The sequence below is a fragment of the Aspergillus ibericus genome, assembly GCF_003184845.1.
Source record: "Aspergillus ibericus CBS 121593 unplaced genomic scaffold BO80scaffold_18, whole genome shotgun sequence".
Lineage (NCBI taxonomy): Eukaryota > Fungi > Ascomycota > Eurotiomycetes > Eurotiales > Aspergillaceae > Aspergillus > Aspergillus ibericus.
In genome coordinates, this window is record NW_020292116.1 from 354,086 (window position 1) to 376,382 (window position 22,297).

General features: G+C 54.9%; 7 protein-coding genes across 7 annotated transcripts; 6 read left to right on the forward strand and 1 right to left on the reverse strand.

Moving 5' to 3' along the window:
• Positions 1-3,258: 3,258 nt before the first annotated feature.
• Positions 3,259-4,956, forward strand: optF (small oligopeptide transporter, OPT family). The gene is made up of 4 exons (XM_025719385.1): positions 3,259-4,029; positions 4,076-4,290; positions 4,343-4,612; positions 4,662-4,956. The coding sequence occupies exons 1-4, from the start codon at positions 3,302-3,304 to the stop codon at positions 4,859-4,861; spliced, it is 1,413 nt and encodes a 470-aa protein (XP_025575637.1). The 5' UTR covers positions 3,259-3,301; the 3' UTR covers positions 4,862-4,956.
• A 363-nt stretch (positions 4,957-5,319) lies between these two features.
• On the forward strand, positions 5,320-9,238 carry BO80DRAFT_493428 (uncharacterized protein; the record flags this gene model as incomplete). The annotated part of the gene is made up of 3 exons (XM_025723815.1): positions 5,320-6,810; positions 6,867-7,612; positions 7,799-9,238. The coding sequence occupies exons 1-3, from the start codon at positions 5,424-5,426 to the stop codon at positions 9,236-9,238; spliced, it is 3,573 nt and encodes a 1,190-aa protein (XP_025575638.1). The 5' UTR covers positions 5,320-5,423.
• Positions 9,239-9,456: 218 nt separating this feature from the next.
• On the forward strand, positions 9,457-12,191 carry BO80DRAFT_64654 (uncharacterized protein). Its single transcript, XM_025724673.1, has one exon. It carries the CDS (start codon positions 9,675-9,677, stop codon positions 11,796-11,798), a length of 2,124 nt encoding a protein of 707 aa, XP_025575639.1. The 5' UTR covers positions 9,457-9,674; the 3' UTR covers positions 11,799-12,191.
• Positions 12,192-13,686: 1,495 nt separating this feature from the next.
• Positions 13,687-15,505, forward strand: BO80DRAFT_355133 (sugar porter family MFS transporter; the record flags this gene model as incomplete). Its single annotated transcript, XM_025715734.1, has 5 exons — positions 13,687-13,988; positions 14,044-14,167; positions 14,214-14,290; positions 14,340-14,704; positions 14,754-15,505. The coding sequence occupies 5 exons, from the start codon at positions 13,687-13,689 to the stop codon at positions 15,503-15,505; spliced, it is 1,620 nt and encodes a 539-aa protein (XP_025575640.1).
• Positions 15,506-16,093: 588 nt separating this feature from the next.
• Positions 16,094-17,113, reverse strand: BO80DRAFT_444758 (uncharacterized protein; the record flags this gene model as incomplete). The annotated part of the gene is made up of 1 exon (XM_025721452.1): positions 16,094-17,113. One exon carries the CDS (start codon positions 17,111-17,113, stop codon positions 16,094-16,096), a length of 1,020 nt encoding a protein of 339 aa, XP_025575641.1.
• Positions 17,114-18,059: 946 nt separating this feature from the next.
• Positions 18,060-18,797, forward strand: BO80DRAFT_424869 (uncharacterized protein). Its single transcript, XM_025719386.1, has one exon. It carries the CDS (start codon positions 18,286-18,288, stop codon positions 18,622-18,624), a length of 339 nt encoding a protein of 112 aa, XP_025575642.1. The 5' UTR covers positions 18,060-18,285; the 3' UTR covers positions 18,625-18,797.
• Positions 18,798-19,589: 792 nt separating this feature from the next.
• Positions 19,590-21,673, forward strand: BO80DRAFT_354988 (S53 family peptidase; the record flags this gene model as incomplete). The annotated part of the gene is made up of 5 exons (XM_025715730.1): positions 19,590-19,792; positions 19,837-20,100; positions 20,143-20,363; positions 20,405-20,525; positions 20,569-21,673. The coding sequence occupies 5 exons, from the start codon at positions 19,590-19,592 to the stop codon at positions 21,671-21,673; spliced, it is 1,914 nt and encodes a 637-aa protein (XP_025575643.1).
• Positions 21,674-22,297: the final 624 nt, after the last annotated feature.

Sequence of the window (22,297 nt, forward strand, 5' to 3'; positions counted from 1 at the left end):
TCCCTTTCCCAACTTCCCTTTTTCCCTGGGGCGCCTCTTTATTCCTATACCCTCCGTGTTTGACCTTTCCACCCGTGCGAAGGGGAAAGGGCCCCGAAAATTTCTGCCCTTGTGAGATTCCGGTTTCAGGGTCTGGAATTCTTGGGTCCTGACCAAGGCAGAGCCCGTCCTCGGCCCTCTTAGCCCTCTTAGCCCTCCTAGTTCTTTTAGCTCCGTTGTTTCGCTGGAACCCGATCTGACCTCATAGCCGGGGGCGAGTCGTGCAGGAATTTGGAACGGAAGGAAGCCGTGAGAATCTTGTCGGTGGCCTTCCGCTACTAAGACATGACATGACTAACTATATCACTCGGATGGTATTACATAGTACTCCGTACCTCCTTGATAGATAGTATTCGGTACGAAGTCCTCCGTACTGAGTAGTAATATTACTGTCGAGTAGCCCTTCCGGCCCGGGTTCCCCTTGCAGTAAGGCGCTGGCCCGTATGTCATCGGGCGGCATGCTTTAAAGCCTTAATCCACCGCCATATTCACCACAATCATAATAATAGAACGCGAGATTAAGCATTCTTCTCTGCACTAGCCAGGTCACCACTCAATCAAAACCACGCTTTAATCTATCGTAGACTCGACTTCCTGGGTTGGGTGGCTGCTGCAACGTGTCGGGATCACCGACCGGGAAGATCCGCTGATAGAAGGTACTTCGCCTATGAAGATGTTGACCGCAAAGCTGATGCAGTATAATGCACTACGCACGACTGGCGAGATTTATCAGGTTTGGCCCTTCCCCACACTATTCTGACGGACTTGCAGAACTTGCAATTCCCGTTCAAACCCCGTTAGCCCTGGCTAGGCCCAACCTTGCTGCGTGATGCTGAGGTCGCACATGACCTGACCCGGTTGCTCCTTCATCTGGATTCCATCGCAATTCACGACCCCAACAGTACCAGGATAAGCTGTAGGACAACAGTAGGCTCCTACACTGGGAGCCGTGGTTCATTGTTTCTGCTGTCTCCAAGCTGCGAATCCTGCGTGATGTCATCTGGCGAAGCTCAGTGTCCGGTGTGAGTCGGGGATTCCCCCTTGTAAACTCAACAACAAAGGACCACGGGCTGTCGTGACCTGAGATGCATACACCCAGGTTCAGATTGACTCTGTCCTGACGCCAGAGTCCAGACTTAAAAACTTTCACGTGGATTGGTAGACATGTCCCGAATCAGGTCTGACGGCAGACCCAACTGAGATCCTGCACCCACTATTCAGGGTGCCATGGCCAAAATTCGGACCGAGAGTCCTCCGTCGATCGAACGGCACACGATAAAGTGCAGGGCTGTTGGCCATTGCGCTGGACGGGACAGGCTTTCATAATACATCCATTATCCACCGGACGGCAGAAGGGAAGCAGAAGCACTGTCGTCTTAAGCTTCACAAAGCCTCAAGGGCTCGGGAGTTGATGGTGGCGCCCCGTGCTTGGACTGGGCGCACGCCCGCGCGGACCAGCAGACAAGCAATGTTGAGGCCAAATCTCATACAGGCTGCACGGCCATCACATATTGCCGCCTCTGGCCCTTCCTGACCAGGGCTATAGAGCTTAGATTGAGGATGAGCGAGGATTTCATAGGACCTAAGCTCCGGGTGGCACAGTACCGAGCAAATAGTGGGTGGAGAGGAGTGGAGCCGGCGTGGCCGATTCATTGTGCGATTCAGTGCCGGGATGCCTGGAACCAGGCTGAAAGGTCAGTGATCACAACAGACTTTTCTCCTTTCCCCCTGCGCTGCGAGGCCTACGTCAGTACTAGTTGGGGGATCTCCCCTTCCCTGGGGAAAGAGTTCCCGCCACTTTCGAGCCCATCTCCATCCTCATCCTCATCCTCATCCACCTCTCCTCCAGGCGTTTTTCCAGAAGAGAGCCACTTCGTCTCCAGGATTACCGACCCGGGCAAGAAAGCGCGTTGTTAGTGTCGGCCCATGCCGGTGCCAGGCTTGGTCGTTGGTTGATTGCAGCGGCGGCACTCCACCGTCTCTGCGGCCGAGGGACTCCGGACCAGCCAGAGCCCCTAATCTGCTGATTATTCCACGCATCATCCGAGCCGGTCTCCCCAGCTTCAGACGCCTAGCTCGTTTCCCGCCAGATTGCTCCGGGATTCGAGATTATTATTAGACGAAAGGGGAGGGGCTGCAGCACACGATGACGGACGACAAGAAGTCGTCGACGATCCAGGTGGGCTGGCCCCATATTTCCTTGCCGTCTTTAATTGTTGTTTATCCTGTCATCTTCATCGATTTCAAGCCATCGGGGGCCCCTCACGTGGTCGCTCTCTCGACGGAGTAGTATCTCGCCTGATCCCACCTGCAGCATGCATTTTACGTGAGACAATCGCATCTGACACGTCCATTGTCCATCGCCATTGGCTCCTGCGGAAGATCTAAGGCTGACGGTCGCGTTCGTACCTGTCTAGGAACCGTCGCTGCATGAGGCCAGCGATGCCTCGAGCATCCTTAGCGACTGTCGCGCCCAGGATATCCTCCCCTATGAAGCCGACGATTCCCCTTTCCCCGAGGTGCGCGCGGTCGTCCGACCGGTCGATGATAAACAACTCCCGATCAACACTGTTCGCATGTGGGTGATCGGGATCATCTTCACTATTGTACGTTCCGGCCTCGACGAAGTATATCGGGTTGGTGGATCACTGACTACTCATAGGTTGGCAGTGGGTTGAACCAGTTTTTCAGTTTGAGACAGCCCAGTGTAACCATAAGCTCCCTCGTTGCACAACTTCTGGCGTTTCCGATTGGGTGTGCGTGGGCGCAATGGATGCCTCTGGGTTGGCTCAATCCGGATCGCCATTTCAACATCAAAGAACATGCTTTAATCACAATTATGGCTAATGTGTCCTTTGGGTCGGCAGCTGCCACTCAAGTTATTGAGGCCATGGTCAAGTTCTACGACATGCCGTCTCGTGGGGGGTTTGAGGTCTTATTAATGATTACAACCCAATTGTTCGGCTTTGGGCTAGCGGGGATGGCCGCACGCTGGCTCGTGGGCCCAGCCACTATGCTCTGGCCGCAGGTGCTATCAAACGCAGCGTTGCTTTCGACTCTGCATTCACGTAAGAATCCGATGGCTGATGGCTGGACCATTAGCAGGCTCAGGTTCTTCCTGATCGTGTTTGTGGCTGGAGCCGTTTGGTATTTCGCTCCGGGGTACCTCTTTACGGCTCTGAGTACATTTAGTTTCATTTGCTGGATTGTACCCAACAACGTCGTGGTCAACCAGCTCTTTGGCCAGAAGACCGGACTAGGCATGTCCTTATTGACCTTTGACTGGGCACAGGTCGTTTACGCCAACCAAAGCCCCCTGTTAGTTCCATTCTGGGCAGGCTTGAATGTCATCGGCTCGTTTGTGATCTTCTACTGGATTATCTGTCCAATTGTCTATTACACCAACACCTGGTACTCGGCCTACCTTCCTTTGCTCAACCCCAGCACTTTCGACAACACGGGCAAGACCTATAATACCACACGCGTAATGAACGCGGATGGGACGTTTAATGTGGAGGCGTACCGCAATTATTCGCCCATGTTTCTCCCCGCCGGATATGCCATGACGTATGGGGTGGCATTTGCAAATTTGACGGGCATCTTTGTCCACATTGCACTGTATCACGGCAAGGATTTGATTGAGCAATGGAAGGGTAGGAACCAGAAAGATGTTCATGCCCGAATCATGGATGGCTATAAGAGCGTGCCGTGGTGGTGGTTTGCTGGCGTCACGGTCCTGATGTTTGTGCTGAGCATAGTGACCAACGAGGTCTGGCATACCGACCTCCCAGCGTGGGCGGTGTTGCTGGCCTTCGTGTTGCCGATCATCTATATCATCCCTGTTGGCATAATCAAAGCCCTCACCAACATTTCCAGCAATCAACTGAACCTGATCACTGAGTTCATTGGTGGCTATGCGTTTCTTGGACGACCGGTCGCAAATATGACCTTCAAGTTCTACGGCTACGTGGGCGTGTCGCAGGGACTCGAGTAAGTCTAACTTTTGCATGGTGATGGATGAGAGCTGACCCCGTAGATTCGTGGCCGACATGAAATTAGCCCACTATCTCCATATTGCGCCACGGACGCTGTTTGTCGCACAGGGGATGGCCACGCTTGTGGGTGCTATCGTTCAGTGCGGGGTGACTGTCTTCATGATTACACGGATTCATGGAGTGTGCACCTCTAATGCCGCGGGGGGATTTACCTGCCCTCATGGCGAAGTGACATACTCATCATCACTGATCTGGGGTAAGTGTGAAACTGCGCCCCAACCCCATGTCTTTGAGTTAACCGTATCCAGGCGTCCTTGGTCCCGATCGAAACTTTTCTCCTAGCCAAATCTACGGGAATCTGCTCTGGTTCTTCCTTGTGGGACCCGTCGTAGTAGTCATCACATGGCTCCTCGGTCGGCGATGGAGCAAGGTGAATTATCTTTCTTGGCCCGTCGCATTCGGCGCCATGAGCCTTGTGCCACCTGCGACGGGTATCAACTTCTCGTCCTGGTGGCTGGTGAATGTGATCTTTAACGGGTTCCTGAAGCGGCGCAAGCCCGCCTGGTGGTCGAAATATAGTCAGTAGCTTCCTCCCGCACTGATTGAGATGCCATACTGACGACCTAGATTACGTGCTTTCTGCTGCGCTCGACTCTGGGGTCGCTGTGTCTACCGTCATCATCTTCTTTTGCATCACCCTTCCGGCTGGGTCATTGAACTGGTGGGGAAATACAGTATATGAGCATACGGCAGATGCAAAGGGCACGCCGTACAAGAGCCTTCCGGCATCGGGATATTTTGGGCCGGCGAAAGGGACCTGGCACTGATGACACTCCGACCTAGCTAAACATGTGGACGATCGTATATAATATTGAATGTAATGAATGGTTAGTTAATATTGACGCGAGAGTTGGCGAGGTGTCTAGGTTCCTTGACGTTCCATGAGCCAATATCGCCACGCGTGGGGGTAAGGTTTTGGTACCTTGCAATCGGCAACGGTGCATAGAAGAAATCCTGAGGAGAAGGAAGAGGAGTGTTGCGGTGGACAAGAGCGATGATGTAGGATGACTAACGGGGGTGGTCCCCCCTAAAGTTGGGGGGCACTAGGACAGTAGTAGTAGTGATAGTACTGGTGATGAGGGAATAACCCACCACTCGTCTCCAGGATGACCCCGGAGTTACGGAGGGGTGGGAAGGCCGAGCAGGACTAAGGCATCTCGGGCGTGCGCCCGGCTGGTACTAAAGGCGACTACGGCTGCATCAGCCAGACCAACTCTCGGCCAAACTCCAACCACGACCATCCATCCTTCAACTTCCCCCACTCACCCCCGGAATGGCCTGCGGTTCGAGCCGCCTTCCCTGGCCTCCTCTTCGTCCGTCGCTGCCACCATGACCAACCGTGACCCCGAGTTTCGGCATCAGCTGGGCAAATTCCGACTCGATCCCCTGCCCCTTCCTTCGCATCCTCAATCTCTTCCTCATCCTCATCCTCATCCTCATTCTCACTCCATTCCTTCTCCGCAGTCGTTGCCGCCGCCTCCCCTGCCGCCTCAGCCGCACCACCAGCAACACCAGCAACGCCCGCCCCAACCGCCTCAATCGCTACCTCCTCCCTCGCAATCGTCCCCCTCACACCTCGCTCCTTCTCGCAGCAAACGGGTGTCAACCGCATGTGATTTTTGCCGGAAAAGGAAGAAGAAATGTGACTTCCGATACCCGAATTGCTCCGCGTGCACTCGCGCCGGCGTCCGCTGTACCATTCCCCCCCCGGGTCCTCAGGTCGCGGCTGCGTCCGTACCTCGCGATCAGCTGGAAAACCTACAAAACCGCGTCAGATGGCTCGAAGAGGTCGTGCGCCGCAAGACAGGCATCTCCGTTGCCGATCGGCCGACGGGGACGGCCCTGGATGGCGAAGGGGATCCGGACTGGTGGTACCAGGTACCGGCCATGATGATGACCCGGGGCAGTCCGGCGCACTCGACGCCTACGACGACTGCAACTGCGCCATCCAGCAGCCCGGCTCCCAGTTCTTCTGCTGTAGGTACGGAGTTACCGAATGTGGGTGAGATCTTCCGGGACCAGTTGGAGCACCGAAGGCCTTCCATCGCGCGCCCGGTCGCGTCCGCGCCTCGCGTGATCCGGCTTTCCTCACTGGAAGAGGCTGAACGAGTGACTACACAATATTTCGATAGCCTGGGTTACCAGTATCCGTTTCTCAACCGGGTTGAATTTTTCGCCCATCTGCGGCGGATTTATGCGGGTGAGGTACCAGCTCCGGAGGTTCACCATTCGTATCATATCACCATAGCTACGGCCTTGTTGATCGGGGCTGCCGACGAGTCTCAGGCAGCCGAGTTCTATCATGTCAGTAACGAGACCATGGCACTGGCTTTACAGAATGAGGACTTGGCGGCAGTTCGGGCCCTGTTGAGCGTGGCAGTATACACGATGTTTGCGACCACGGGTCCAAGTGTGTGGCATATCCTCGGGACGGCTTTGCGTCTCGCTACCAGCCTAGGATTACACAAAGCCCGTTCAGTGGGCAACGCGGTGGAAGAGGAGATGGCTAAACGGGCGTTTTGGAGTCTATACAACCTTGATCGACTGATAGCGAGTACCCTTGGACGGCCACTTGGGATAGCGGATGAAGACATCTCTGTAAGCCTGCCGCGAGAGTTTAACGATGACTGGACGGAGGCCCCCGGGGCTAGCGCCATGACGATTCCCCTGCAGGTGGTACGTCTGCGTCGGATCTTTTCACGCATCTACCGTTACTGTAAGGCTCCTACTTTACCTTCGGGCTCCCCACGTCCCACCCACTGACCGTGACAGTATTTAACAATCAATCGCCACCCCCTCCTACTGAGGTCGCCATCACGCTCAGTCATTTTCGCCAGGAGCTGGATGACTGGCGGCGCGCAGCCCCAGTGTACCCACCAGCGCTTCTCTACTCCACTAGCTATTACGATTACTTGTACGCCACGACCCTGCTCCTCATGTACCGGCCCAGTCCGCGGAATCCGACGCCCGACGCAACAAGCATAGTGAGCTGCGGGGATGCTAGCATTCAGGTTATTCGGTCATACTGGGACAGTTATTCGTTGGGTAAGCTCAAGTGGATCTGGTTGACTCTCAGTCAAGTCTACTTTGCCGGCATCACGATCCTGTGGTGTCTCAACCAAGACCTTCATTCTGTCCGCGAGGGCCGTGTGGCGGCATGGAAGCCGGAGGACCAGACCATGCGACGTGCCATCCAGGCGGTTGTTGTCTTGTTGGAGGAGTTTGGAAAGCGCCGCCCGGGAGTGGAACGACTGGCGGAGACCTTTCGCAACCAGAGCACAATGATCTTCAGCCACTTGGCATATCAGCAGGAACAGCAGCAGCAGCAGCAGCAGCAGCAACAACAACAACAACAGATCCAACAACAACAACAGCCTCCGCCACCACCGCCACTACCACATCATCAACCAATCCTGGAGCAGCCACCGCCGCCGCAGCCGCAGCATGTTCTGGTCGCACCGCCGGTGCCTCTGGCGCCGGTGCTAGATGATGTCCTGTTGGTCAATGGATCGGGGACGGTGCCGATGATTGATCCCCAACTGGCCGAGCAGTTGTTCTATTCCTATGACTGGTTTCAGGAGGAGATGGCGACGTACTATACCCTTTAGTTGTTGGGATGGGATGGTGCTGGGGGCATTTTGTATCTGTGCTTACGGCGTTGTGGTGGTTCTGTAAACACGAAGTGCCTCGCTACCCCGCTGTAGATAAACCCCAACCACGCTTATCTTCTGCCAACTCTCACTCCCACCTCCACCACCATACTCACAACCACTACCATGACTTCTGTTGAAGCCAAAGCCCAAGCCTTTTATGGCACTGTCATCCACACCCTTAGTTCCGATGAACTTGAGATCCTCACCGATGCCTTCATCCTCATCTCCCCCACTGGAACCATCGAATCCATCCGTCCACGCACCCCGGCAGCCTCCATCCCTGACATTCTCCCAGAGCACGGTTACTCTGAATCTACCTGCACCGTGACGATTCTCCAACCGTCCGAGTTCATCATTCCCGGCTTCATCGATACCCACACTCATGCCCCGCAATGGGCGCAACGCGGCACCGGGCGCGGCATCGACCTTTTGACTTGGCTGGAAACCATCACCTTCCGACACGAAGCCAAACTATCCGATCCGGAATATGCGAAGACGCTCTATAGCTCCTGTGTCCGCGGTGGTCTGAAACAAGGAATCACCACCGCCTGCTACTACGGCTCCCGCCATGCGTCGGCATCGGTGATCCTCGCGGAAACCTGCCTTAGCCTCGGCCAGCGCGCCCTTATTGGGAAATGCAATATGAACCGCCACGCCCCGGACTGGTACCGTGATCCGTCGGTGGAGGAGTCTCTACGTGATACGGAGGACTTCATCGCCGAGGTTAGGAAGCTTGATCCAGCGCACGGATTAGTAACGCCCGTGATCACGCCACGGTTCGCGATCAGCTGTGAGGAGGAGCTCCTAGTTGGGCTCGGGGAGGTTGCGACCCGGAACAGTGACTTGCCCGTTCAGACCCATTTCAATGAGTCGCGGGGCGAGGTGGATTTCACGAGGTCATTGTTTCCGAATGATAAGAGTGAAACTGAGCTCTATGAGCGGTTGGGGTTGCTGAATGACCGCAGCATTCTTGCTCACTCGATATATCTTTCTGATGCGGAAATTGAACGCATAACGGAGTTGAAGTGTGGGATTGCTCACTGTCCCATCCCCAATGTCACGATGGATGAGTTCATGGTTGCGCCCGTACGAGAGTATCTGAGACGCGATATCAAGGTCGGTTTAGGGACCGACTGCGGTGGAGGGTATTCGAGTTCCATGCTTGATGTGATGAAGGCTGCGTTTGTGGTGTCTACGGCGCGGTGTACGATGACAGAAGGCCGGGACAAGCCGTTGAGTGTCACGGAAGGGTTTTATATGGCTACGCTAGGAGGCGCGAGGGTGTGTGGACTGCAGGAGAAGGTTGGGAATTTTCTGGTCGGCAAGGAGTTCGATGCGCTGCTTGTTCGGACCCATGGGGAGGGAGTAATGGCGCCGGTGGAGGAGGAAGATGGAATCCAGAAGGTGTTTGAAAAGTTCCTAATGACGGGGGATGACCGCAACATTGGCCGGGTGTTTGTCAAGGGGCGGGAAGTGCAGGGCTATAATTAACTGTCTGTCAATGGAAGCATTGCGTGTATGATGGATCATATGGGTACTATCTACGGAGTAGATAACTATGGGTCGGTGGATGACTGATGCGGGCGATCCACACCTCAGGCACCCGTAAGGCTGAGCCACCCTGGCTGGTTTCACAGCCTCGCCCACTTCTCGATCCACTCGCTTTCTCCTCTCCTTCTTCCCCTCCGAGGCAGGGCCTATAAGTCTCGCCCCCAATCTCCCTCTGGAGTCTGCTTTCTGTCTTTCTTTCACCACCTCCGCCCCAGAGGGTGTTCTTCCTCCTTTACCCTTTCCCATGTCCTCTTAATTCTCTTAATTTTGACATCGCTATCGACTGGAATCTGTTCCTGGACACGATTACCGTTTGATCGCCATTCGTTCGCTTCCCCCGTTCTCTAACTCACGTAATCGCAACCATAATCACACCATGGCGGAAGAACCTCAGGTCATGTCTATCCAGCAACGGATCGCGGCGCTGAAACAGGCGCAAGCTGCTGGTCAAAGCGCAGGGACCGAGGCCAGCGAGCCGGTGCTTGTTCAGCCCACTCCAATGCCCATCCGGCCGGCTGCTCCCCCGCGACCCAAGACCTTCACCACCGCTACCATTCCCAACGACAACACCAATAACCATGCTGCTGGCAGCAATGGTTCGATCTACAGTCATTCGTCCACCTCCCTTAATGTGGTTCCTCCCCGACCCGTCCCACGTCCCTCTACGGCACCAGCACCAGCACCTGCGAAATACAAGACGCCCCCTCCTTTGCCAGCTCGCAAGCCCTCCGACCAGCAGCGCCCAGCTCTCCCGCCGCGCAGACCTACGCAGCCCTCTCGGAAAGGCTCTCTAGAGTCCATGGCATCGGATATATCGAGATCAACAACGACAAGTGCTGGACGCACAACATCTACGTCGGCTACCTCATTCGATGCAGGCCCTGGGCGCTCCCTGCCCCCCGCATGGGGAGAGGCTGACTTGCCCCCCTTGCCGCCGAAACGACAGCCGCAACCACCACCGCGGCCGTCGCTCAAGACTAAGAAGAGCATTAGTAAATTGTCCCCGCCTCGTCCGAGTTTGCCCCTGCGGCGCAAATCGAGCCACAGCAACTACTCCGCGGAAAGCACAGATTCTGAGCGGCCCCGGCTTCCTCCCCGGTTACCCTCTCGGAATCCCATCGACCACTCTCCCAGTATCAACGAAGAGGAGGAGAGGAACCCACCACTACCGGCCCGGAGGCTTCCTCCGCCTATGCCCTCGGACGCTACGCTTGGGAAACTCAAGCAATCCGGGTTCGCCGCAATTAACAAGAATTTCGGTAACACCAATGGAACATCCTCCGAGCCCAGCGCCAATGGGGTGCCTCCGCCTGTTCCGTTGGCCTCGCGACCGGATCTTTCCAAGATTCAAGCCACGAAACCTCGTATGTATGCGCCCAATCCGCTAGCCGTGCCGCCGACCATCGCTTGCTTGAAATGCCGCGACTTCTCGGCCCCCGATGCCCATGCGGCTCAATACCCACGCGAGTCTCTTCCGACCCACGATTTGGGCTGGCTGGCGAGGGAGCTGACGGGCCCGTTCCCCTCGCTCACGGACAAAGCTCGAGTTATCTTCACGTGGCTCCACCACAATGTCAAGTATGACACCGAGGCCTTCTTTAACAATCGGGTAGAGGCGGCGACTCCAGCCCGCACGCTGGCATCTGGGTTGGCGGTATGTGCGGGGTACGCCGGGCTGTTTACTGCGCTTGCTACTGAAGCCGGCATGGAGGCCAAGACCATCTCTGGTCACGGCAAGGGTTATGGGTTTCAGGAGCCTGTCCCCGGCTCTGCACTTCCTCCCGTCCGAGCTGGTCATGCCTGGAACGTGGTCAGGATTGACCATGGGCAATGGAAACTCGTCGACGCATGCTGGGGCGCAGGGTTCATCAACGGCCCGGGGCAGCCCTACGTTGCGAAGTTCAACCCAGCCATGTTCACCAACACCAACGATGAGATGGGCTTGAGGCACTTCCCCACCGACCCCACCCAGTTCTATCGGGATGATGGGCGTCCCGAGATCAGCTGGGAGGAGTACCTCCTGGGGAACCCGGCGTCACCTCTGTGTGCTGAGCAGCCCGTGATTTTCAATGACGCCGACAAGCACGGCATTGGAAGGCGCTCCTTCCTCCCGGCTGCCAAGCAGATCTCCATCCACCAGGGAGGCCCGATGCGTTTCCAGTTTGGCCTGATTTGCGAGCACTGGACCCTGGAGTATCACACCCGGGCCCAGCCCGGGCTGTTCCTGCTGATGACGCACGGGGTGGATGGGCGCAAGAAGGAGAATCTTTTGCTCACGCATTTCCGGGGAGCGGGAGCCAACGGCGGGGGAGATGTCTGGTATGTGGACGTCCCGGATGCCAGGATGCTGGGAGCGCCGGGCCAGAAGCTGCAGTTGATGGTGTTGACCAAGCTCGGGGATCGGGAGGACGCGCGCGGGGTGACAGCGGAGGAATATCGGGCGCAGGTTGGTCGGGTGGCGACGAGCTATGCCGGCATCGCGCAGTGGGAGTTGGTGTGAGCCGGGGTCAGGCCGTTGGATGGGCAGCCGGGTAATTAGGGCTGGCTGCCCTGCATGACCCGAGTAGATTTCTTGATTTCCGTGTTTGGCTCCCGTGCACCGCAGCAGACCAGGTCTGCTCCTGCCCCCGTAATGATAATGACATTGTTCGTATATACACGCACGTGAGATTACTTGGAATTGCATTTGCCGTTGGCCCTTTTGCCAGATTCATCTTTCCCGGCGTGTTTCGCCATCCACCGAAATTTTTGGCCGAACGAGTAACGACTCCTTCGTTGAGTAATGGATACAGTGGGGAAGGCTGGCCTGCCCCAGGCTCATTGGAACAGCCCGCCACGGACGGAGAAAATCCACGAATCAGTGGGGAGGAGAGGCCGAGGAGAAGCGGCGTAAAAAATTTGAAGAGGCCGTTAGTCCTTGGCGATGGTTAAAATGGGGGCGCCGGGTAATATCCATGGCCTGGTCGAATTCATCAGGTGAGGTCGCGGGGGCCGGGGAATTGAGGGTTGCGTCGGGTTGAGGGATTTAGTAACGAGCAGTCGGTAAGCGAGAGCCAGCCGAGTGGTCGCCATCCCGCTGGTGGTGGCCTCTAACGGGAATGTCCTTGTTGATGGCTGCCCACCCCTGTTCCTGTCGCAGTTCTGGTCGAGGGATTCCGTAGGACCAGCTGCCCGTGGGGATCACTTAGGAACTGGGGGATGATTGGCCCGCGTTCTGGCCCAACCCGACGGGGCTAGCCGCTCCGGGCCTAGGGCATCCAGCCAAGACCCTGAAAGTCAGAGTAGGCCCGATTAGGGTTTAAGGCCTCGGCGCCTGAGGGACGGGCGGTCATGTGCTCTGGGGAACCGGGTTGGGTCCGGGGCACCTCAGGCTCCTCCACACATCTCCCTCCTCAACGCTCTTCACCGATCAACCCATCCCCCAAACGGTGTCTGGGTATCAAAACCGGTCTGCATCGCGTTATTGACCGTCGCACAGACGCTGCATCATCCCGCTGGCATTATTGCCTCGCTGACCGGCATCCTGGATCGATTCGGATTTGTTTCTCGGACCGCTCCAGGCAGGCCAGATGAATCGGCCCAACCAGACACGCCATAGCCGGGAAAGGAAGACACGATGCCGATCCACTCAATCCCCGGAATCCTCCACTTTTCCCCTCCACGCCCACGCTTCGCCGCGGCCTCCGACCCTCGGGTGACCCGTCTTCGGTTCAGGGTTGCCCTGACTTCTGGTCTGATGTTTACCGTGATTCGTGAAGCCGTCGACGGCTGCGGCTCGCTGCCCGTCTAGGGTCACATCCGGGGCCCCCGATGCAATGCCATGAAGCTGAGTCGCGATGTCATGGCCCGCCTCCTGATCGCTCGATCCATGACCACTCCATGACTCCATTCTCCAGACCATGTGCCGCCCCGGTTTTTTCCATGCGACGGATGGACTCACGGCCAGCCGAAGACCCATGGGCTCCTCCTCCATGTCAGCTTCCTGTGGACCGCCACTCGCTGCATGCATCCAATCGCTAGTCAGGCTGACTGCACTCTAACCGCATCTGCCTGTCTCTCCGCTAGTAGGGGTCGGGCTAATTTCCCCTGGCATGGGTCTGCTTCCCCGTGCGACTCGGGTCGGGACAGCCTCTACCACCCTTTAGGTTTGGCGATTCACCCGGCCATCATGGCTGCTGTGGTGTTGACGCCGTGGCTTTCCCTCCTGTCTCAGTGGTCGGATTTCGGCTCGTCGTCCCCTTCCCCCCATTTCCTCTGGTGCCATCCCGGGTCCCCGTTCTTTTAAATCCCCGTCTTTTCCCCGGGTACTCCTGCGTTTCTCTTTTTCCCTCTTCGGTGGTGTCCCGTCAGATTCACTTCTACTGCTGTGAGTGGGATCAACTTGCATCATGGCCATCGGCAATCTTTACTTCATTGCGGCCATCGCCGTTGTGGGCGGTGGTCTGTTCGGTTTTGATATCTCGTCGATGTCTGCGATCATTGAAACCGATGCCTATCTCTGCTATTTCAACCAGGGTCCTTTGGAGTACGACGACAACGGTAACCGGGTGTGTAAGGGCCCCAGTGCAGATGTGCAGGGTGGTATCACCGCCTCCATGGCCGGAGGTTCCTGGCTGGGCTCGTTGCTGTCGGGTTTCATCTCGGATAAGCTCGGCCGTCGAACTTCGATTCAGATCGGTTCGGTCATCTGGTACATCCCTCACCCTCCTTGTATCTGATGCTCGTTACTGATCATGACCTCCTAGGTGCATTGGATCCATCATTGTCTGTGCCTCTCAGAACATTCCCATGTTGATCGTCGGCCGTGTCATCAACGGCCTGAGTGTTGGTATCTGCTCGGCTCAGGTACCGGTGTACATTTCGGAGATTGTAAGTAGCACGATTCCTTTGGCTACGTGACCTGCTAACCGGATAGGCTCCTCCCACCAAGCGTGGCCGTGTCGTCGGTCTGCAGCAATGGGCCATCACCTGGGGTATCTTGATCATGTTCTAGTAGGTCGAGCTCCACCAGTGTCGCTGTCATATTCTTACAGTCAATTAGCCTCTCCTACGGCTGCAGCTACATCAAGGGCACGGCCGCCTTCCGTATCCCCTGGGGCCTGCAAATGATCCCTGCCATTCTGTTGTTCCTGGGCATGTTGTTCCTGCCCGAGTCTCCTCGTTGGCTGGCGCGCAACGACCGGTGGGAGGAATGCCACGCCGTCCTGACCCTCGTGCACGGCCAAGGCGACCCCGACTCCCCCTTCGTGCAGCGCGAATTCGAAGAGATCAAGGGCATGTGCGAGTTCGAGCGTGCCAACGCTGATGTCACCTACCTTGAACTCTTCAAGCCCAACATGATCAACCGCACCCATGTGGGAATTTTTGTTCAGATCTGGTCCCAGCTGACTGGCATGAACGTCATGAGTAGGTCTTTCTGCTGGCTGGGCGAGTCATCATGGCTAACTGCTTCTAGTGTATTATATTACCTACGTCTTCGCCATGGCCGGCCTGAAGGGAAACAACAACCTGATCTCCTCCAGTATTCAGTACGTGATCAACGTCTGCATGACCGTCCCGGCCCTGATCTGGGGAGACCGATGGGGTCGTCGTCCGACCTTCCTCCTGGGGTCCCTCTTCATGATGATCTGGATGTACGCCAATGCCGGTCTGATGGCCAGCTATGGTCACCCTGCTCCTCCCGGCGGTCTCAATCACGTCGAAGCTGAGTCCTGGGTTATTGAAGGCCCGGCCAGCAAGGCCGTCATTGCCTGTACCTATCTGTTCGTGGCCTCGTACGCCATTTCGTTCGGCCCGGCCAGCTGGGTGTATCCCCCGGAGCTGTTCCCCCTGCGCGTGCGTGGCAAGGCCACCGCCCTTTGCACCTCGGCCAACTGGGCCTTTAACTTCGCCCTGAGCTACTTTGTGCCTCCGGCCTTTGTCAACATTCAGTGGAAGGTCTATATCCTCTTTGGTGTCTTCTGTACCGCCATGTTCCTCCACATCTTCTTCTTCTTCCCCGAGACCACCGGCAAGACCCTGGAGGAGGTCGAGGCCATCTTCACGGACCCGAATGGTATTCCCTACATCGGTACGCCGGCCTGGAAGACCAAGAACGAGTTCTCTCGTGCTGCGATGATTGAGCAAGTTGGTTTTGACGAGGAGAAGCGGGTGGCGGGTGGCCAGGTTGTTCATGAAGAGGTTACTACTGGGGATAAGGTTGCTTGAGATACCAGGTGTGGGATGCGAATCTGTCTGTATAGTGGAGTGATGAGAAAATATTACGCGTAATGTGATGTCGATAGGTTGCCTACTATATATTCAATACGATATATGTGTGGACATTTTTCGTGAACCAGAATCATCTCATTCCCCGTGCCTTATCTTCGGCTTGCAGTAGTCTGCCTCAACAGAGTTGCTTCACTCTCAATAATTCTTGATCACCATCGCCAGCGCATGATACTAAATCACATCAATGACCGCACTGGATGCAGTGCCTCAGCAATGCTCGCCCCAGATAACAATCAGTATACATCTCCAGATACAGTTTATTCTCAGTAATCCCAATTACCATTGTGATTCGTTTTTGACCTCAAACCCAACCAAGCAAGTGATGTTTCATTCAAAAGAGCGACCAAATTAACAACATAACTAAAAGCAATGACTCAACACCCAGGCTCGTTCTCTCTTCCCCATATCCCCCTCAGCACCACCACGCACACCACAATCCTCCCCAAGAGCAGCAGTAGTATCCTTGCACCGATTCTCTTCCCTGAGTTCCCCAACAACCCTCCCAAACAACCAATGTACTCTATACTAGTTGTGAAGAGTGTTCCGGAGATCTTCCACAACCCTTGCAAACACCCCCTTCTCCGTGTACCTGTCGTATCCCCAAGGGCTGGCCGTATCCCCAGACAGATCACATTTCATGATTCGGCCCTGAAGAAATCGAAAGTTGAAATTCAGCCCCTTTGAATCCGCTCGAGCTGCCTCGTCATCAAACTCCGGAACCGGAACCCCACACATGGCATAGAACCGAGAGGGATTCGACCTCATCCACAACGCCCGGACCAGCTCATGCTTATCCAGACCGTGGATGGACACATCCTCCACCGATTCTTCAATCAGACGCCCCCGCTGCATACATTCCACCACCTGTGCAAATGCTCCCCGTCCATTAATACTATCGTACACCCAACAATCCACCGACTCCCGGGACAGATCACAATTAATCACCTTCCCTTGGAAATAAACGAGGTTAAACCGATGCTTATCGCACAACCGTCTAGCTACCACTGCATCATAAGGGAGCTCCACATTCACCTTGAGGATCGGACGTGACCGCTCCCACAACGCATGCGCCAGTTCATATTTATCCAACCCTTTGATGGAGACCTTCTCCTGCATAGTTCCAGCAACAACCTCAGCAAATGCCCCCGGCCCGTTATGTTCGTCATATCCAGTAGGATCCACCCACTCCTCAGACAAATCACATCTCATGACCCTGCCCTGTAGGGTTCCGAGCTTGAATTGGCTGTTCTCGCATTGATCTCGGGCTTCTAGAACGTTGAGCTCGGGTGAGGCGGAACCAGTTATGCACTCGTCGGATGCAATGTCGACGGCGGCGAGTTTCCGCAGTATGCAACGCACGACTTGCTCGTATGGCCGTTTGACGTTCTCGTAGGGATCGTCAGAGCTGGGTGAGGAGTCTACTTCCTCGATCAGTGTCCATGGTTCTTCTTCGTCATATTCGGGTGATGCGATTGTGGACCGTGTCCACAGGTTGTGCACCACGTGGAGCCTGTCTAGACCTCCGATGAATACCTTCTCTGTCATTTTGGCAGGATGACAGATGTATCTATCAGGTCCTTGGGTGGGAAAGAGTCTTTGGAACGAGGACGGTTAGTGGTTTTACTCCGCCGAACTTCGAAGGTTGACCACTAAGTCGAGGGGATTCGTATGTAACTCGCAGGGACACCCAGTTCCAGTCAACTGAGCTATTTGGTTAATGATAGGGTAAGCCTTCAAGGCAGTTGGTAGTAGAATGAAGGCCTGTGACCTGTTTGGTTACACTCAGGTCAAGGATCAGGCTTTTATGCCTTTCTACAAACCCATCAGAGCCATACTGTGAAAGTCAAAAGCGGAGCATGTCCATATATTCTCCAATAATAGAATTTTTTTCGCGGGATACTGTCCATGATTGCCATACCATTAAGAGGCTTTTTGAATGAGAGACAACGCGACTATTACTAATGTTTATAGTGCCACTGACCGTAAGCGATCTGAAATAAGCGCCAGGGGCTCGAAATGAGTACGTGGGAAAGCAAGTTTGGGTGTTCATCGTATAGGGAATTTCCTGGGAGAGGAATCTTGCTGCAAACAAAAGGGATAGACCGACCGAGCTTCTTTGTTCAGGGGCTTTGTGCACGGTATTGTCAGTCCGAGGGAACTCTTGTCTGCTAGGTAAATTTTTATGAAAACTTGGCGATATGGTATGTCTCCGAAATCCTATACATACGAACATATGGAGTTTTGAGTCAGGAAATAACTGGCAAGGAACATCTCTTCGGAATTCTCGTACTCAGAAAGCCATGGGGAATGCTTCTACAGACCAAGCTAATCTTGCGGGATTTGTCCATTACCAAGACACTTTGATGCCTACACGGCTCCAGATTCCTACAAATGACCGGCATCTTCCTTTGATCACCGGCGGCGGGTTTGCGAAGGGAATTAAGAGCCACACAGCACCTCATTTATATGAATCCAGGACAATTACCAGTCATCACGAGGTGAATATAACATCCATTCATCGCCCTATTCACGGCTACTGCGGCGACTGTGACATTCCACCCCCCGTATGCATCCGACTCTCATCCGCTTCACGCTTCGTTCTCAAGACCTGCGTGGCTATCAACTCCAGACTTTGCACTGAATCAGCGAGCGAAACAAAGTAAGTCCCCTCCCCTTCCTATCCATCGCCATCTCACCAAGACAGCAAACCTTCCACCATGAACAATCTCGACCCGCACCAGGATACCACCGTCCCGGTCAACGGCACCACCACACCCACAACCCCCAGCGAGATCCCTTCCACCGAGACCTCGGATGCGAATCCTCCCATGTCTGCTGACAACTACCCCACCGACGAGACAGACCTCGTTCATGAAGGCACTCAGGACCAGCTCGGCTCCATCAACACCGCCGTGCTCTGTGTGGACAATTTAATTCCCCTGCTGAGCCTGGAGGATCCACAGACGGGACTTGATAATGTGTCAACTGAAACCACTGTGGAAGAAGGAGAGGGGATCGATTCAAAGCTGACAGAGCGGTCCTTGCAGTTGGACTGAGCATGATGTATTGGTGTGATGTCATAAGATCCTACACTAGGTGGATAGAGTTACATGGAGGTGTGATATGGAGTTATTGATCCACGGAGTGGGGCAAAGCAGAGATGGGATGAATCTGTATGCACTGTGGTCTTGGTACGACATGTGTTTGACTGTATCTTGTTGGACAAAATACTCCGTTGGGTTGGTTCAAGAGTGCTGCTTCTGATGTCAATTAGCTATATCTAGCATCTGTCTTCCTACAATGCACCAACATGACATCAAAGGAAAAATACATTAGTAGATCTTCAACTCCGACTGGATTGTCCGACTCCGAAGCGATCGACCCTCGAGCTGAGCCAACCCACACTAGTGGAGGCATCAGCCGATCCCTCCACTTCACTTCCTCCACTTCATCCTCCCCCCACCCACTATTTCTCCTACGTCCTGGCTATTGTTCGATGCCAGTCATTGGCATTGTTCTTGTGCGGTTGCACGAACCACGTTGACCGCAGCTGAAACAGGGCAACGGCAGGCTGAAATTCGCAGTCTGAATCATAACGCCTGATGGTCACACCATCATGACCAAGGAAGATCACATTTAAGTTGCGTCAATTCCATCATCAGCGCAAGATGCACTCGGCCTTCATGGACGTCCGCAATAGCCTTTGGCTAAGCACAATAGCAGCAACTGACGCCGACAGACGGCGGAGCTTGATCGTTCGATCTGCACGAGACTATCCCTCATTGGCGATGGTGCCAGTGAGTTCTTATCAGGCTCTAGTCCCTGACCTAACTGCGTCGGAAATTCCTCGTCACTAGTCTGAGGGGTATGTACTAGTGCCGTCGATTGCTACGGATCACAGATGGTCAATAGCAATGTCTCGGTGAAAAGCGATCAGCGGCGTGCTTATCGCCAGCATATATCTCCGGCCTCTGCCTCGCAGGATTCTGCGCACGCTACGCTTGTCTTGCTGCCCGTCAAAATGCGAGCCTCTCTATTCCTTCTTGGTGTGACGGCTGTTCTGGCTAGTCCGACCCCTCCTAGCTATGTTGTTCATGAACGGCGAGACGCATTGCCTAGTGGCTGGATAGAGGAAAGGCGGCTTCATGAAGATGCCCTCTTGCCCATGCGGATTGGTCTGACCCAGTCCAACTTGGACCGTGGTCATGACCTGCTAATGGAGGTGTAAGTTTTTTTATCTACTCAGAAGAGCGTAGCTGACAACTCAGGTCTCATCCACACTCTTCCCGCTACGGACAGCACCTCTCCACGGAGGAAGTGCACGATCTGTTTGCCCCGTCCATGGAAACCGTCGAGACAGTTAGATCCTGGCTCGAGTCTGCTGGCATTGCTCCCAGCCGCATATCGCAGTCCTACAACAAGCAATGGCTGCGGTTTGACGCCAGTGCTGCGGAGGTCGAGCAGCTCCTGCAGACAGAATACTACATTTATGAGCACGCCGACACAGGACGCTCCCATGTCACCTGCCATGAGTAAGCCACACCCGATAAAACGTGGCACCGCTGACCATTTAGATACTATGTTCCTGAATCCATCCAAGAGCACATTGACTACATCACACCGGGTGTGAAGATGCTGGAACTACGCGGCACGCGCTCTAAGAAGAGAAGTGCTGCAAAACGCTCCTTTGGAAACCTGCCTCCACTGCTTGGAGCGCTGCCGATTGCCATTTCCAAGCTTTTCGACAACCCTCTAGCATACTGTGATATCGCTGTGACGCCGGAGTGCATACGAGGTACGTTCATCCAGCTTTCATCTACTAGGCTAACCTTTCAGCCATGTACAACATCACCAAAGGAACCACCGCCACCGAGGGCAACGAACTTGGCATCTACGAAGATTTAGGGGATGTATACAGCCAGGAGGATCTCGACTTGTTCTTCTCCAGTCTCGCCAGGTACTCTCATCGTCACTCTTCCAGACACAGCTAATCGTTCCAGTGACATCCCTCAAGGCACTCACCCTATCCTCGAGGCCATTGACGGTGCTGTAGCCCCTACCGACGTCATCAACGCCGGCACTGAATCCGACCTGGACTTTCAGATCTCCTATCCAATCATCTGGCCGCAGAACAGTGTCCTCTTCCAAACCGACGACCCCGTGTATGAAAACGACTACACCTACTTGGGCTTCCTGAACAACTTCCTCTACGCCATCGACGGCTCATACTGCGACGAGTCTTCCTCTTTGGACCCTCCCTACCCAGACCCAGCCCCAGGCGGCTACAAAGGCCAAAAGCAATGCGGCGTCTACAAGCCGACAAACGTAATCTCCATCTCCTACGGCGCTGCCGAAGCCGACCTTCCGATCGCCTACCAGCGCCGCCAATGCCAGGAATTCATGAAGCTCGGTCTGCAGGGTGTCTCCGTGATCATCGCGTCCGGCGACTCGGGTGTCTCCGCGAGTGACAATACCTGCCTCGGTGACGACGGGCAGGTCTTCGTCCCGGATTTTCCAGCCACGTGTCCCTACATAACCGCAGTCGGAGGCACCTACCTACCCCTGGGGGCCTCTGCCAGTCAAGATCAAGAGATTGCCGTCACGCGGTTCCCGTCCGGCGGCGGCTTCAGCAACATCTACGCCCGGCCTTCGTACCAGAACCAATCGGTCGAAGCGTACTTCTCCCGCGCCGACCTCGACTACCCATACTACGAGAGCGTCAACAACAACAGCTTCAACGACAACGGGGGAATCTACAACCGCATCGGTCGGGGATATCCGGATATCTCCGCGATCGCAGACAACGTGGTCATCTACAACAAGGGCGAGTCCACCCTGATCGGGGGAACGAGTGCTGCTGCGCCGGCATTTGGAGCCATGTTGACCCGCATTAACGAGGAGCGGTTGGCGGCGAACAAGTCACCGGTCGGGTATGTCAACCCTGTCTTATATGCGCATCCCGAAGCGTTCCATGATATTACCGTCGGATCGAACCCGGGATGTGGCACGGATGGATTTCCGGCGGAGAAGGGATGGGATCCGGTGACGGGGTTGGGAACGCCGAGGTATTGGGATTTGTTGCAGGTGTTTATGGCGTTGGACTAGTGTGATGTTCATGATAGGGGATTATTCTGATGTTTGTGTTGATCTTGTCTACTTTATTTAATTTCCTGCTTTTCCATCGACTACAATTAAAACCACAAGAAGGATTGCTGTCATGATATTTAGCTACGGCGGTACCACCTACCGACCGTCTCTAGCTACTTCCTCTTCTTTGTAGACATGCCTGGATTCGAATAATCCATTCACCCTCTACACGGCGTGAATAGTCGATTCAATATCACAAGAGGCTGTAGTGTGAAGAATATTCTAGCCGTACGGTACTTACCGTACCGCATGAGCGCCACCGCCAGCCCCCATCTATCTCTGTAGCCGTTTGTTTCACCCAGGGATAAATACACCATACTATTCCAACAATGACCACACCACTGCGCACATTAAAGAAGCTCGCTCCTTGGACTATTCAAATCCCGCCCCTGCAAACCACCAAAGATACCAATCAAGCTTCTCCCAGCGACGAAACTGCTGGAAGAAGAATGCGCTCCCCACTACAACCCCAAGCATTTCTACCCAGCCCATCCATCTCTACGAAGTGCTCCACAACCGATACCAGCTCACCGCGAAACTAGACTGGGGGACTAGTTCCACGGTGTGGCTCGCTCGTGATTT